This window comes from Canis lupus, chromosome 4, assembly GCF_048164855.1.
Source record: "Canis lupus baileyi chromosome 4, mCanLup2.hap1, whole genome shotgun sequence".
NCBI lineage: Eukaryota > Metazoa > Chordata > Mammalia > Carnivora > Canidae > Canis > Canis lupus.
In genome coordinates this window covers 44,187,721-44,201,676 of record NC_132841.1, presented here as the reverse complement: position 1 = coordinate 44,201,676, position 13,956 = coordinate 44,187,721, and the positions used below count along the sequence as shown (strand labels likewise).

Here is a 13,956-nt window from a genome sequence, read left to right as displayed (position 1 = left end):
GTCTCTTCAGCAGAGGCCATAGTGTGGAGCAAGGCTGTGGAGTTTGCTGTAACCTGGAACTGCTTTTTACTTTCAAGTACAAGCAGAGATACCCATGATCATAGCAGAGGAAAGGTGAAGGGAATATGGACAAGCAGAACATAGGGGCAGTACTGGTGGGGGGGGCTGTCTGAGGAAATTCAATATAATTGTCATAGGACATGCCTAAACAATTATTAAAATGATGGGAATACTCAGCTCTGAGCCTAGGATAAAACACTGTGCATTTTAAAGGGGATAAAAGGTTGCATTAAATGTTACCCCTTAAACAGGAATGATTGCTATCACACCTATACATTGCTTTGAGAACTAAAGTTTTCAACAGAGTAGGCACACTGGGCTATAGGGAAAATACCATTACCTAGGATTTTATTTATTTCTCCTTACAAATAATGTTATTTCTGTAGTCCATGACCATCCTCTTTGCAATTATCCCATTTTATGAGTGTAAAGAGCAGAAGTCTATATCCTTAATATAAGAGGTTTTACCAAAGTCTAAAATAATAAATAATAATAACTGATACCACAGAAATACAAAGGCTCATTAAGAGGCTACTATGAATAACTATATGCTAATAAACTGCACAACCTAGAGAAATGGATAAACTCTTAAATGGATAAAAGATTGAATCAGTAATAAAAAATCTCCCAAAGAAGAAAAGACCAGACCCAAAGGTTTTACTGGTGAATTTTACAAAACTTTAAAAAAGAATTAACACCAACCCTTCGAGAACTCTTCCAAAAAGTCAAAAAGGAGGGAACACTCTCAAACTCATTTTAGGAGGCCAGCATTAACCTAAATAAACCAGATACCAAAATCAGAAGAAAAAAAAAAAATACTACCAGAAAAGGAAACTGCAGACCAATATCCCTGATGAATAAAGATACAAAAATTATCAATGAAATACTAATAAATTGAATTCAGCAACAAGCACATTAAAAGGATCATTCACCAGGATCAAGTGGGATGTATTTTAGGGATCCAGAGATAGCTTGACATACACAAATAAGCAATGTAATATATCACAATAACAGAATTTTTAAAATCATATGATCATCTCAATAGATGCAGAAAAACATTTGACAAAAGTCAATATCCATTTGTTATTTTAAAAAAAACTCAAGAAGGAATGTATCCCAACATAGTAAAAGCCACTTATGACAAGCCCGCAGCTAACATCATACAAAGATACTCACTCTTACTATTCCTAATTTACATGGTACTAGAAATCCTAGCCACAGCAATTATGCAAGAAAAATAAATAAAAGGCATCAAACTTAGGAACAAGTAAAATGGTCTCTATTTGCAAATGATATGATTTTATAGAGAGAAAATCATCAAGACTCCATAAAAAAAAAAACTGAAATGAGATCTAATTAATTAATTCAACAAAGTTGCAAGATGCAAAATTAACATAAAGCATCTGTAGCATTTCAATACACTTAAAATGAATTATCTTAAAATTAAGAAAATGATCCCATTTACAATAGCAACAGCAACAATAAAATATTTAGGAATTGATTTTAACTCAGGAAGTAAAAGATTTCTCCTCAGAAAACCATTAAGACCTTGATGAAAGAAATCAAAGAAGACACAAATAGAATGGTATATTGTGTTCATGGATTGGAAGAATTAATATTATTAAAATGTCAATACTACCAGGGCACCTGGGTGGCTCAGTGGTTGAGCATCTGTCTTTGGCTTAGATCATCATTATGGGGTCCCAGGATCAAGTCCTGCCTCAGGCTCCCCATTAGGATCCTACTTCTCCTCCCTCTGCCCATGTCTCTGCATCTCTCTGTGTCTCTCATGAATAAATAATCTTTTTATAAAAAACGCCAATACTACCAAAAGCTGTGAGGTTTAAGTATTTTTTTAAAGATTTTATTTATGGGCAGCCCGGGTGGCTCAGCGTTTTAGCACCACTTTCAGCTCCAGGTGTGATCCTGGAGTCCCAGGATCAAGTCCCGCATCAGGCTCCCTGCGTGGTGCCTGCTTCTCCCTCTGCCTGTGTCTCTGCCTCTCTCTGTGTGTCTCTCGTGAGTAAATAATTAAAATCTAAAAAATATATATATTTATTTATTCATGACAGAGAGAGAGAGAGGCAGAGACAGAGTCAGAGGGAGAGAAGCAGCCTCCATGCAGGGAGCCTGATGCGGGACTTGAGCCCGGGTCTCCAGGATCACACCCCAGGCCGAAGGTGGCGCCAAACCACTGGGCCATTGGGGCTGCCCTCCAAAATAAATTAAAAAAAAAATTCATTGTGGGGATCCCTGGGTGGTGCAGCGGTTTGGCGCCTGCCTTTGGCCCAGTGCGTGATCCTGGAGACCCGGGATTGAATCCCACGTCGGGCTCCTGGTGCATGGAGCCTGCTTCTCCCTCTGCCTATGTCTCTGCCTCTCTCTCTCTCTCTCTCTCTCTCTCTCTCTCTCTGTGACTATGATAAACAAATAAAAAAAATAGAAGATATTTTTTAAAAAAAATTCATTGTGGTGCCTGGGTGGCTCAGTTGGTTAAGCAGCTGCCTTCAGCTCAGCATGATGCGAGGTCCTAGGATCCAACCCCACATTGGGCTCCATGCTCAGTGGGGAGCCTACTTCTCCCTCTGTCCCTCTCCACACATGTTCTTTCTTGCTCGCTTACTCTCAAATAAACAAAAACCTTAAAAAAAATCTCCTACAACTCAATAGCAAAATTAAAATAATATAATTTAAAAATTGTCAAAGGGGGTCACCTGGCCAGCTCAGTCAATTTAGCATGTTACTTTTATCGCAGAGTCATGAGTTTGAGCCTCACATGGGCATAGAGATTACTTGAATGAATATATACATACATAAATGCATACATACATAATGAAAATGGGCAAAGTAACTGAACAGACATTTTTACATGAAAAGATTCTCAACATCGCTAACTGTGAGAGTAATGCAAATCAAAACCACAGTAACACCTCACATCTGTTAGGATGGCCATCAAACAGATAAAGATTAAATGCTGGCAAGGATGTAAAGAAAAGGGAACTCTTGTGCACTATTGGTAGGACTGTAAATTGGTGCAGGCACTATGGAAAACAATGTGGAGGATCCTCAAAATTTTTAAAATAAGTAATATAGGGCAGCCCCAGGAGCGCAGCAGTTTAGGGCCGCCTGGAGTCCAGGGTGTGATCCTGGAGACCCGGGATCGAGTCCCATGTTGGGCTCCCTGCGTGGAGCCTGCTTCTCCCTCTGCCTGTGTCTCTGCCTCTCTCTCCCTCTCTCTCTGAGTCTCTAATGAATAAATAAAATCTTTAAAAAATAAAACCTTTAAAAAAATAAGTAATATATAATCCAGCAATTCTACCTCTGAGAATATATCCAAAAGAAACAAAAACAGTATGTCAAAGATCTATCTGTATTCCCATGTCCATTGCAGCATTATTCATAATAGCCAAGACATGGAAATAGCCTGTGTGTTCATCAACAGATGAAGGGATGAAAAGTTGTTTACACTTTACAATGGAACGTTATTCAGCCATAAAAAATAAATGAGAAAATCTTGCCATTTGCAATGACATGGATGACTCTTGATGATATTATGCTAAGTTAAATAAGTCAGAAAAAGACAAATACTGTATTATCTCATTTATGTGTGAAATCTTTAAAAATAAATAAAAATGAAGACTCACAGAAAAAGAAATCAGATTTGTGGTTACCAGAGGTGGAGGGTAGGTGAAGGAGAATTGGAGGAAGGTGGTCAAAAGGTACAGATTCCCAGTAATAAGCTAAATAAGTACTAAGGATATAATTCACACATGGTGACTATAGATAACGCTGCTGTGTGATATTTAGAGAAGCTGTTGAGAGTAAAATCCTAAGAATTCTCATCACAAAGTGAAAATCTTAACAAAAAAAAAAAACATTATATGAGATGACCAATTTTTTTTATTTAAATTTTTTTTTATTTATTCATGAGAGAGGAAGAGGCAGAGACATAGGCAGAGGTAAAAATAGGCTCCCTGAGGGAACCCGATGTGGGACTCAATCCCAGGACTTTGGGATCACAACCTGAGCTGAAGGCAGATGCTCAACCACTGAGCCACCCAGGTGCCCATGAGATGACAGATATTAACTAAACTTATTAAGGAAATCATTTCATTATACCCACAGCCTATTATACTATATAATTTAAATGTATACAGTGATGTATATTGACTACATCTCAAAAAAGTTAGGAGGAGGAAGTTAATTTTTTTTAAGATCTTATTTATTTATTCATGAGAGACACAGACAGAGAGAGGCAGAGACATAGGCAGCGGGAGAAGTAGACTCCCTGCAGAGAGCCTGATGTGGGACTTGATCCTGGGGACTCCAGGATCACACCCTGAGCCAAAGAAGCTCACCTGCTGAGCCACCCAGGTGTCTCAGGAGGAAGTTAATTTGAACCAATGCTGTAACAAAATCCCATTCCCAAGGATGTGGTAAATTGGGAAATTAAAATCCCACCTTAAATTATCAATGTCTAACGGTAAACACTTATTACTTCTTTATGGTTGGTGCACCCAGGCTAGGGGAGGGCCTTGTCAGCTCTAAGTAGTAGCAATAAACCCAAATGTTGGCAGCCAGAGGTTAGGGACCCCTCTTCTGGTTTTGCCCACTATTCAGTTCCTTCTGCCATCTTAGCAGCCTCACATACTAATATTAATTGTTATAACAATAGTCATGCTTATATATATGATTTACATGTTCTTTCCCATGGTTACATGTTACAGTATATATTCATATATATATATATATATATATATGCAGATAGATATACAGATAGATACACACATGATTATATCATGGTTATATATATGATTTGCCTGTTAGCCTCACTCAGGTAACTGAAGATAGGGATTTATATCACTCCAAGTATATTTTAACCATGAATACACACCAGAATCACCCAGCCCCTATTCTCTAGAGGGCTGATTCAGCAGCTGTAGAGTCAGCCCAGCAGCAGTGCTTTGAGAGAGCATCCCAGGTTGTTTAGAATTGCATGCCTGATGGAAAGCAGCTGGTCAGAGAGGTGGTACAGCCTAAGGATGAAGACACAGAGTTCTAGATTGAGATCCTGGCTCTACCGCTTACTATTTGTATAAGCTTGAACAAGGCACTTAAACCTATCTGTACCTTGTGTGTAAAGGGGAGATAATAGTGCTTGCCTGAGAGGGTTGTGAGGATTAAATAAAATGGGTAGCTCTGAGAACACACCAAGCCCATCATAAATTCTCAGGACACATTGCTTTGTTGGTTTTGTTCATCCCTGCATTCCAGAATAGGCACCAAGCCTGAGACTAGCAGAGTTTAATGTTCAATAAATAATAATGCACAGGAAGCTGTATGATATTAACAAAGAGAAGCAAAAAGAGGAACTAGTAAGGAAAGGGAAAGAGGATAGAAGGATGACCAAGGAGATGGGAAATACATAGGCATGGTAAGAAGTCACCAGCAGTTGGTTCAGGAAACCCTGAAAATCCATCCTCATTGTTGGCACATTATTCATTCTGCCTAATAAAATGTTGGCAAGGTCTTGAACTGAAATTTTCAACTCATAGGATTAAAAATCTTGATGGCCTTCTGCACTTGTCCCAAATGAAGCAACCCAACGTGGCCAAACTTCTGTTTCCAGAGGAAGTGATCATTCTGACTCCACCTTGTAGTTTGCTTTGGATATGATGACTCTAATTTGGGGTCAAGATCCTAATAATTCTGACAGCATTAACTTTTGGACCTGTTTTTTAAAAATTCTACCACTCCCTCCACCTTTGCTTTCTTGTCTGTTTTTCACCATGGCTGCATGTTTGGTTATATGAATATTCCACTTGAAGTTGGGTGCCCTGTAATCCTAAGAACTCACCTCCTTTATTCCTATCTCCATGCTTTAACACATTTTCTTTCTGAAATATTTTATCTCAAATGTCTTATCCTTTTCTTTCTGAGATGACTCTATAGAAACAGCAATAGTTTGAAGAATCAAGTAGTCCTGGTTCAGATAGAGCCTCCACCACTTGTCTAGATTTTTGACCCCCTGTGAGCTCAACTGCCCATACATAAAATAATTTCTACCTGTGTCTATGATAATTAAACTGGGATAAGGTATGTAAAGTACCTAGCACAGTTCCTGTCAAAGCATGAGGGGCTTATATCATTTTAGATTAGTTTCAATTGCTATTAACAGGGATTAGAAACAAAAATAGCTTAAATAAAATATGGCCTTATTATTTGTTATGACCTAAAAGGAGTCTAGAGGTAAGCCATTAATGGCTGGTCTGGATGACCATTGAAGATACCTAATCAACAGGGATCTAGACTTTCTCTGTATGCGCCATCATCCTTGAGGCTCCCATCCTCAAAGTCACCCCATATTTATAATGTGAATGCTAGAGTTCTAAGAATCATAGACATCTTCCACCCAGAGAAAGGGAGGAAAGTGGGAAGAACAAATGGGTACCTATTTCCTAGTGGAGTCAGCTTCCTTTAAGGTTCCCAGGAGACCCAGCTGACAACTACCACTTACATCACATTCGCCACCCCTATCTCCAAAGAAAGCTGTGAAATGTAGTTCTTTAGCTGGGTAACAGTGCTGCTCCCTAGAATACAGATGTCTGTAGTATTAGAATTATTCCTTTTCTCCCTATCAAGCTACAATATGGAGCCCCCAGAGCTGTGGCAATGCTTTACAGTTTCTTCATCATTTGACAAGTCAGGGCACTCTGTATATATACAGAAATACAGGAATCAGTAAAACTGATTAAATGTTTAAGTGTTAACTGGTTCAAGTGTGAAGACCTAAGTTCCAGACCAACCCTACTACTTCATTGTTATGTGACCTTGAGCAAGTATGTAACCTCTCTACTTCAGGTTCAGTTTCCTTATTTGTCAAGTGGTCCTTGTGAGCACCAACTCAGACAGGAGATGCAAATTGCCTAACACAATGCCTATGGATACTAACCCCAACATGTTTAAAGTTATTACCACCACCACCAACATCACCATCATCACTGTTATTGTTAGGTGCTATTGAATTATTATGTAAGGTAAGGAGATACCAGATATCTCTCCACTTCTCTTCCTTCTGCCTGTTTACATCTTCCCTTGACTTCAGTGGTCACCCCAGGGATGTCTGGATTTGCAGTCAATTATGTTGAAAGAGACTTGGCTCAGTCAGCCTCATTTTATTCATTTCCAGCCATCCACTCAGGACTAGCTGAATCTCAAGAGTCCCTCTCCTCTGCCCCTAACCAGAGTCTAGTCACCCAGCTCTGCCTTCTGGGACAGGCTCTCTCCTCTGATCAGATCAACTTCTAAATAAATATTAAATTATGTCTAGATGTGTTCCATTATTCCTTTCAAATCTAAGTAAATCAGTTCCTTTGTTGGAATTCTCCAGCCCTCTTGAGGTCTCCCCACTGATGTCTTGCATCCTTGACAGTGGCAAGAGATTTTTCTCTAGATAGACATACAAGGTTCACATAGCAACAAGCTTTCCTATTCCCAGATCTTTGCAAAATACTAATTTCTAAGATATACTCCCCCACCCTCCTAGATACCTTTACTTGAGGTTTCAGAAGAAATCTTCACACCTACTCTTAAAGATCTTTAGCTACTTAGCTGATGATGTGCCAAAAAAGGGTTGGAAGTGTGCAAATATATAAATCTTATCTTGCCCTTCACAGTGGCCAAGCAGGGCAGTCAGAACCCCAGTGTCCAGGGCTATTGTGTGTGGCTAATTGATACAGTGCACAATTTTCACCATTCACACTTTCTACAACAGGATGACACTCCTTATAATTGTACAGTGCCTGGCCTACATAACTGGTCACAGAAGCCATGCCCAGCTTAGTCATCTCTGACCATAAGCCTCATTTCTGTGTCCTAGTGCACCCTACAAATATTACCATTTTCTTTATGTACCGTGATGTAAAGGAGTTTAGAAAATACTGCTCTAAATAACTTCAAGGTTAGTTCTTCCTCCAGTGCACACTTGCTTCCTGGCCATGTCAGCCATATCCTCCATAGAAGCTAACATGCCCAGGTGATGTCTCTCAAATAAAGCCCATTGTGTTTTCCTAGGTCCATGGAAGAAATCTCTTGTCCATTGATTATGACCGGAATATTCGAACAGAAAAGATCTATGATGATCACCGGAAGTTCACCCTGAGGATCATTTATGACCAGGTGGGCCGCCCATTCCTCTGGCTCCCCAGCAGTGGGCTGGCAGCAGTCAACGTCTCATACTTCTTCAATGGTCGCTTGGCTGGCCTTCAGCGTGGGGCTATGAGTGAAAGGACAGACATCGACAAGCAAGGCCGAATTGTGTCCCGCATGTTTGCTGATGGGAAAGTGTGGAGCTACTCCTACCTTGACAAGGTAGGTGAATATGCTGCCCCCACTCAGCTGGGACTTTCCCTTATTCACACTGCTCTTTTTAAGATGACCTGATACACTTTACCATAAAACATTTAAAATCTTTGACTCTCTGAGTTCTCTCCTCATGCTCCCATTCTCGCTGGGAGGGAGGAATATCTGAAAGAAAATGTTATTTAAATAACATGCTCATCACTATTACCGTTAAAGGAGGGGAAAGTTCTAGACACTTGGTAATGGCAAAAAGAATGTATTGTCTGGTTTTATTCCAAAAGAAAAAAGAAAGAGTGCTGTTGAAGTGGACAAAATCATCCCACTGGCATCACAGCTAATCATTATTTATGAATTGGAAATGCAGTGATTCATTTCTACCTTGCCTGAAATTAAGTCATCTGGGTAGGGAATTTTGCCTAAAACTCAAGCACATGGAGAAACATCCTCCTATTTGGCCTATTGGCTGAAACAGCCAATGAATTCTCTCTACATAATTCCCTGTGTCTCAAAGTGGCAGATTCAGGTCTCCATATCAGAAAGGGTCAGGTTGGAGCAACAGTAAAAAGAGGTCCCTTCAGGGTACAAGTCAAGACTTTTGAAGGCTGTCCTGGTCATCTAAGTCATTAAACAGGGGCTTGCTCAGCTTGAACCTCTCACCTGTACTCACCTCGGCACAGGTTCCATTTCTATTTCTTCCTTTCTTGCCTCGCCATTACAGCAGTCACTTGCAGACAGGGCTGTGACCTCCTTCATAAGAGTGGGGCTCAGTCCCTATGGTCATCCCTGAATCCCTTTCTCATTATTCCATAAAATACTAGAATAGTTGACCAGGGGAGGCAAGAATCTCCCAATTGCCTCAAGTTTGAGGCCATTTTTATCCCCCCAAAATCAATGATTCTGGGTTACTTAACCTTTTCAGTACTTTCTAAATGAAAGATATACATTCTCTTCAGATGTAATCAGGAGTGGCCAAAATATAGTAAGAGTGCCCCTGCTGGGCCAGTGGCTGTCATTTCTAAGCAATCTTAGGATTTCTTGTTAGCGAGCCCTAGAGGCAAACTCAATTTCTCTCACCTCAGTCCCTCGAGCCCTCTCTACTCAAAGTATGATTCAGGCAACATCAGGATCACCTGGAAGCTTGTTGCAAAAGCAGATTCTCAGGCCACCTACTCCACCCCTGCCTTCCTCTTCCCTCCACCAAACTACTAAATCAGAATCTGCCTTTTGGCAAGATTCCTGGATAATTCACATGCACAGTAAAGTTGGGGAAGCATTGGTCCAGGTAGCCACCATGATTCATCAGAGTTAGCATCCCCAGTAAAGTCAATCTACCATAATCTCTGGTATAAACTTCCCCATCCTTCATGGCTTTTGAATTGCCATTTTGGGAAATGGAATAGATTCTGTCCATTTGAGGGTTTGGTCTTAAGGAGCCAACTCATGCATTCCTTCCCCCTTTCCTTCCTCCAGTCTATGGTCCTCCTGCTTCAGAGTCAGCGTCAGTATATATTTGAGTATGACTCCTCCGACCGTCTCCACGCTGTCACCATGCCCAGTGTCGCCCGGCACAGCATGTCCACCCATACTTCCATTGGCTACATACGCAACATTTATAATCCCCCTGAAAGCAACGCTTCAGTCATTTTTGACTACAGTGATGATGGCCGTATCCTCAAGACATCCTTTTTGGGCACGGGGCGCCAGGTATTCTACAAGTATGGGAAACTCTCCAAGTTATCAGAGATTGTCTATGACAGTACTGCTGTCACTTTCGGATATGATGAGACCACCGGTGTTTTAAAAATGGTCAGTCTCCAAAGTGGGGGTTTCTCCTGCACAATCAGGTACCGGAAGATTGGCCCACTTGTGGACAAGCAGATCTACAGGTTCTCTGAGGAAGGCATGGTCAATGCCAGGTTTGACTACACCTATCACGACAACAGCTTCCGGATTGCAAGCATCAAGCCCGTGATAAGTGAGACTCCCCTTCCTGTTGACCTCTACCGTTATGATGAGATTTCTGGCAAGGTGGAGCATTTTGGCAAGTTTGGAGTCATCTATTATGATATCAACCAGATCATCACAACTGCTGTAATGACCCTCAGCAAACACTTTGACACCCATGGACGGATCAAGGAAGTCCAGTATGAGATGTTTCGGTCCCTCATGTACTGGATGACAGTGCAATATGACAGTATGGGAAGGGTGATTAAGAGGGAGCTAAAACTAGGGCCCTATGCTAACACCACGAAGTACACCTATGACTATGATGGGGATGGGCAGCTCCAGAGTGTGGCTGTCAATGACCGCCCAACCTGGCGCTACAGCTATGATCTCAATGGGAACCTCCACTTGCTAAACCCGGGAAATAGCGTGCGCCTTATGCCCTTGCGCTACGATCTCCGGGATCGGATAACCAGACTGGGTGATGTGCAGTACAAAATTGATGATGATGGCTATCTGTGCCAGCGAGGGGCTGACATCTTTGAGTATAACTCCAAGGGCCTCCTAACAAGAGCCTACAACAAGGCCAGTGGGTGGAGTGTCCAGTACAGATATGATGGTGTGGGGCGGCGGGCTTCCTACAAGACCAACCTGGGCCACCACCTGCAGTATTTCTACTCTGACCTCCACAACCCGACCCGCATCACTCATGTATATAATCATTCCAACTCAGAGATAACCTCACTCTACTATGACCTCCAAGGTCACCTCTTTGCCATGGAGAGCAGCAGTGGGGAGGAGTACTATGTTGCCTCAGATAACACTGGCACTCCTCTGGCTGTGTTCAGTATCAACGGTCTTATGATCAAACAACTGCAGTATACAGCCTATGGGGAGATTTATTATGACTCCAACCCTGACTTCCAGATGGTCATTGGCTTCCATGGGGGACTCTATGATCCTCTGACCAAGCTGGTCCACTTCACTCAGCGTGATTATGATGTACTGGCAGGACGATGGACCTCTCCAGACTATACCATGTGGAAAAACGTGGGCAAGGAGCCAGCCCCCTTTAACCTATATATGTTCAAGAGCAACAATCCTCTCAGCAATGAGCTGGATTTGAAGAACTACGTGACAGGTGAGGACTCTACCATCTCAGTTGGGCAGTGGCTCCCTGCGGGGTGGTTGTCTCAGTAGACTGTAAGGGAACTTCAGAAGAAGGTCTTACTTCTGATGATAATCCTGGAGAGACCTATAAACACTGATCTGTACAGTATCTAGAACAGTCAAGGGACAGCAGGATAGAGCAGCCTTCAGATCTGTTTGAAGATGTCCTGACCATTTTCAAGTCCATTTAGTTGAAAAAACATTTATAAGAGCACTTCCTACCCCAAGAAAGCAGCCTTATGAAGGGGGAAATAATGGGACTCTAGTGTCAGAAATACCTGGTTCAGATTCTCTCTCTTCTACTTATAAGCCAAAGGACTTTGGGCTAGGTTTCTAATCTGTCTGAGTTGTAGTTTTCTTCTCTGTGAAAAGGTACTAATAAAACCATCCCACAGAGTAATTATGAGAAGTAAATGAATTTAGGCAGGTAAAGCTTAGTGCCCAGCATTTAGACAGTGGATGCTCACAAAAGAGTATTTGCTATTGCTATTACCATTATCATTACCATTATCTGTACAGTATCATACTGTACAGATCAGTGTTTATAGGTCTCTCCAGGATTATCATCAGAAGTAAGACCTTCTTCTGAAGTTCCCTTACAGTCTACTGAGACAACCACCCCGCATTACAAATGCATTGAGTTAGCATAGGTATGAGACAATTAAGACCCAGTTCCTGACCTCACAAGCAGACTGGCAAGATACAAACACGGTCAATGATAACGCAAAGCAGAATCAGGTCTGTGCTACCACATAGGTGTTTGTTCAGTTATTTATTCAATAAGCATTGATAGAATGGCATTATGCTAGATTCTGGGAATACAATGATGAACAAGACAAACACCCTTCTCTCAAAGGGGGGATGTATGTGTGTGTGTGTGTGTGTGTGTGTAGATAACTTCAAATTTGAAAATTGTGACATAGTACAGAAGGGCTCCGTGTCAAACTGGGTCTGAAGTTTGAAGGGGATCCTGGTTGGCAGAAATGAGCTCAAGGCTAAAGAAATACTATAAACAAAAGTTAAAAGGACATAGGAAGCTTGGAGAAGGATATGGATTGAGGGGCCAAAGGAGGGCAAATAACCTACTGACTCATAATAAGTGAGAAAATGGTAACATAAGCATCCCTATCTCTTATCTCATTCAGATATCTCCAACCATCTATACATTCATTCAACAAATCTTTTCATAATATCTAACATATACTAACATCCATCTCCTCACCCACATATCTCTACTCATCTATCCATCCATTAACCATTCAACAAATCTTTTCATAATATATGACATATACTAAGTATTAGAGATGCAGTGGACAGCTAGATAAAATCCTTATCCTCAGGTAAATAAGAAATCAGGAAGGATGAATGGATTGATCGATTGATCCAAAGAGATCAACTTTCAGTCATCCTACCTGTCCATGCATTATAGAGAAACAAGAGTAGGGACCCCCACTCCAAGGCCCCCAAGTTCCAGGAAACTCACAGCTCTTGACCAGGAGCCAAGAAAACATCAAACCCAAAGGGTCCCTACCCTCAGGTGACTAGGAGTCACTCGTCCATCCTCAAGAAAGGAAATAGCAGCTAGCTGAGCACACAGCTGCCATCAAGGTCCCATGCTGCAGGACGACCATAAAGATCAACTTGTGGCCATGCTGTATCTCATTGTCACATTCCAGAGCCTTTGAAGTTGAACCCAGCATCCCCTACAGCCAAAGAAGCTGGTACTTTTTGAGCCCAGGAGCTATGGCCAAGCTAGTTCTGTCCTATTATCCCCACCACACCTCATCGAGAGGCCCTGCATATACTCTGCCATGGTCTCTCTTCCCCATGGCTTAGCCTGTTATACCTCAGTTACTGTACTTTCAAATTAAAGGACCTCTCAGGAAAACATCTGTACATACATAACTTCAGATAACAATAAGTGCTATGAAGATAAAACAGGATAAGGGGTTAGAGAATAATGGGTAGGATCTTCTATATCTAGGGTGCTCACAGAGGACTTTCTGAGGAAGTAGCATTTGAGCAGAGAGCTTTATGAAGTGAGGAAGGGTGTTCTTGACATAGGAGACAGTGTGAATGGGAAGGCAGACCATGCCTATCTGAGCCTTAGGAGAATTCCCTCACCCTCCAGAATGTGCTTCCCAAAATGTGGCTTGGCATTGGATAACTTAGGGATGAGTCTGCCAGAGTGAAACAAAAAGAGAGCCCTAGGAGGGGACTGAATGGAAATTAGAGTTGCCAAGGTCCAAACAAAATCACTCATAGAGCACTAACTCACTGACCCTCCTCAACTACTTCCCTGGTTCTCCTGAAAAGGAAAAAAAAAATTATCAGAATTTTCTGAACAGCAATATGACTTTCCTCATTCCAGTGCCTCACAGAGACTCAATACATGGGAATCAAACCAAGTGGAACTAAGTC

The 13,956-nt window shown here is 41.5% G+C and overlaps 1 protein-coding gene and 1 long non-coding RNA gene across 9 annotated transcripts in view; one reads left to right on the top strand and one right to left on the bottom strand.

Moving 5' to 3' along the window:
• LOC140632336 (uncharacterized) overlaps nucleotides 1-13,956 on the bottom strand; it is a 49,878-nt gene that overhangs the window by 13,704 nt on the left and 22,218 nt on the right. The window lies entirely within an intron of this gene.
• TENM2 (teneurin transmembrane protein 2) overlaps nucleotides 1-13,956 on the top strand; it is a 1,505,907-nt gene that overhangs the window by 1,480,072 nt on the left and 11,879 nt on the right. For all 8 annotated transcript variants that reach the window (XM_072824231.1, XM_072824230.1, XM_072824229.1 and 5 more), the window contains 2 exons: nucleotides 8,134-8,430; nucleotides 9,892-11,506. In XM_072824231.1, the coding sequence (XP_072680332.1) occupies nucleotides 8,134-8,430; nucleotides 9,892-11,506 (1,912 nt within the window). The remainder of the gene's footprint in view (nucleotides 1-8,133; nucleotides 8,431-9,891; nucleotides 11,507-13,956) is intronic.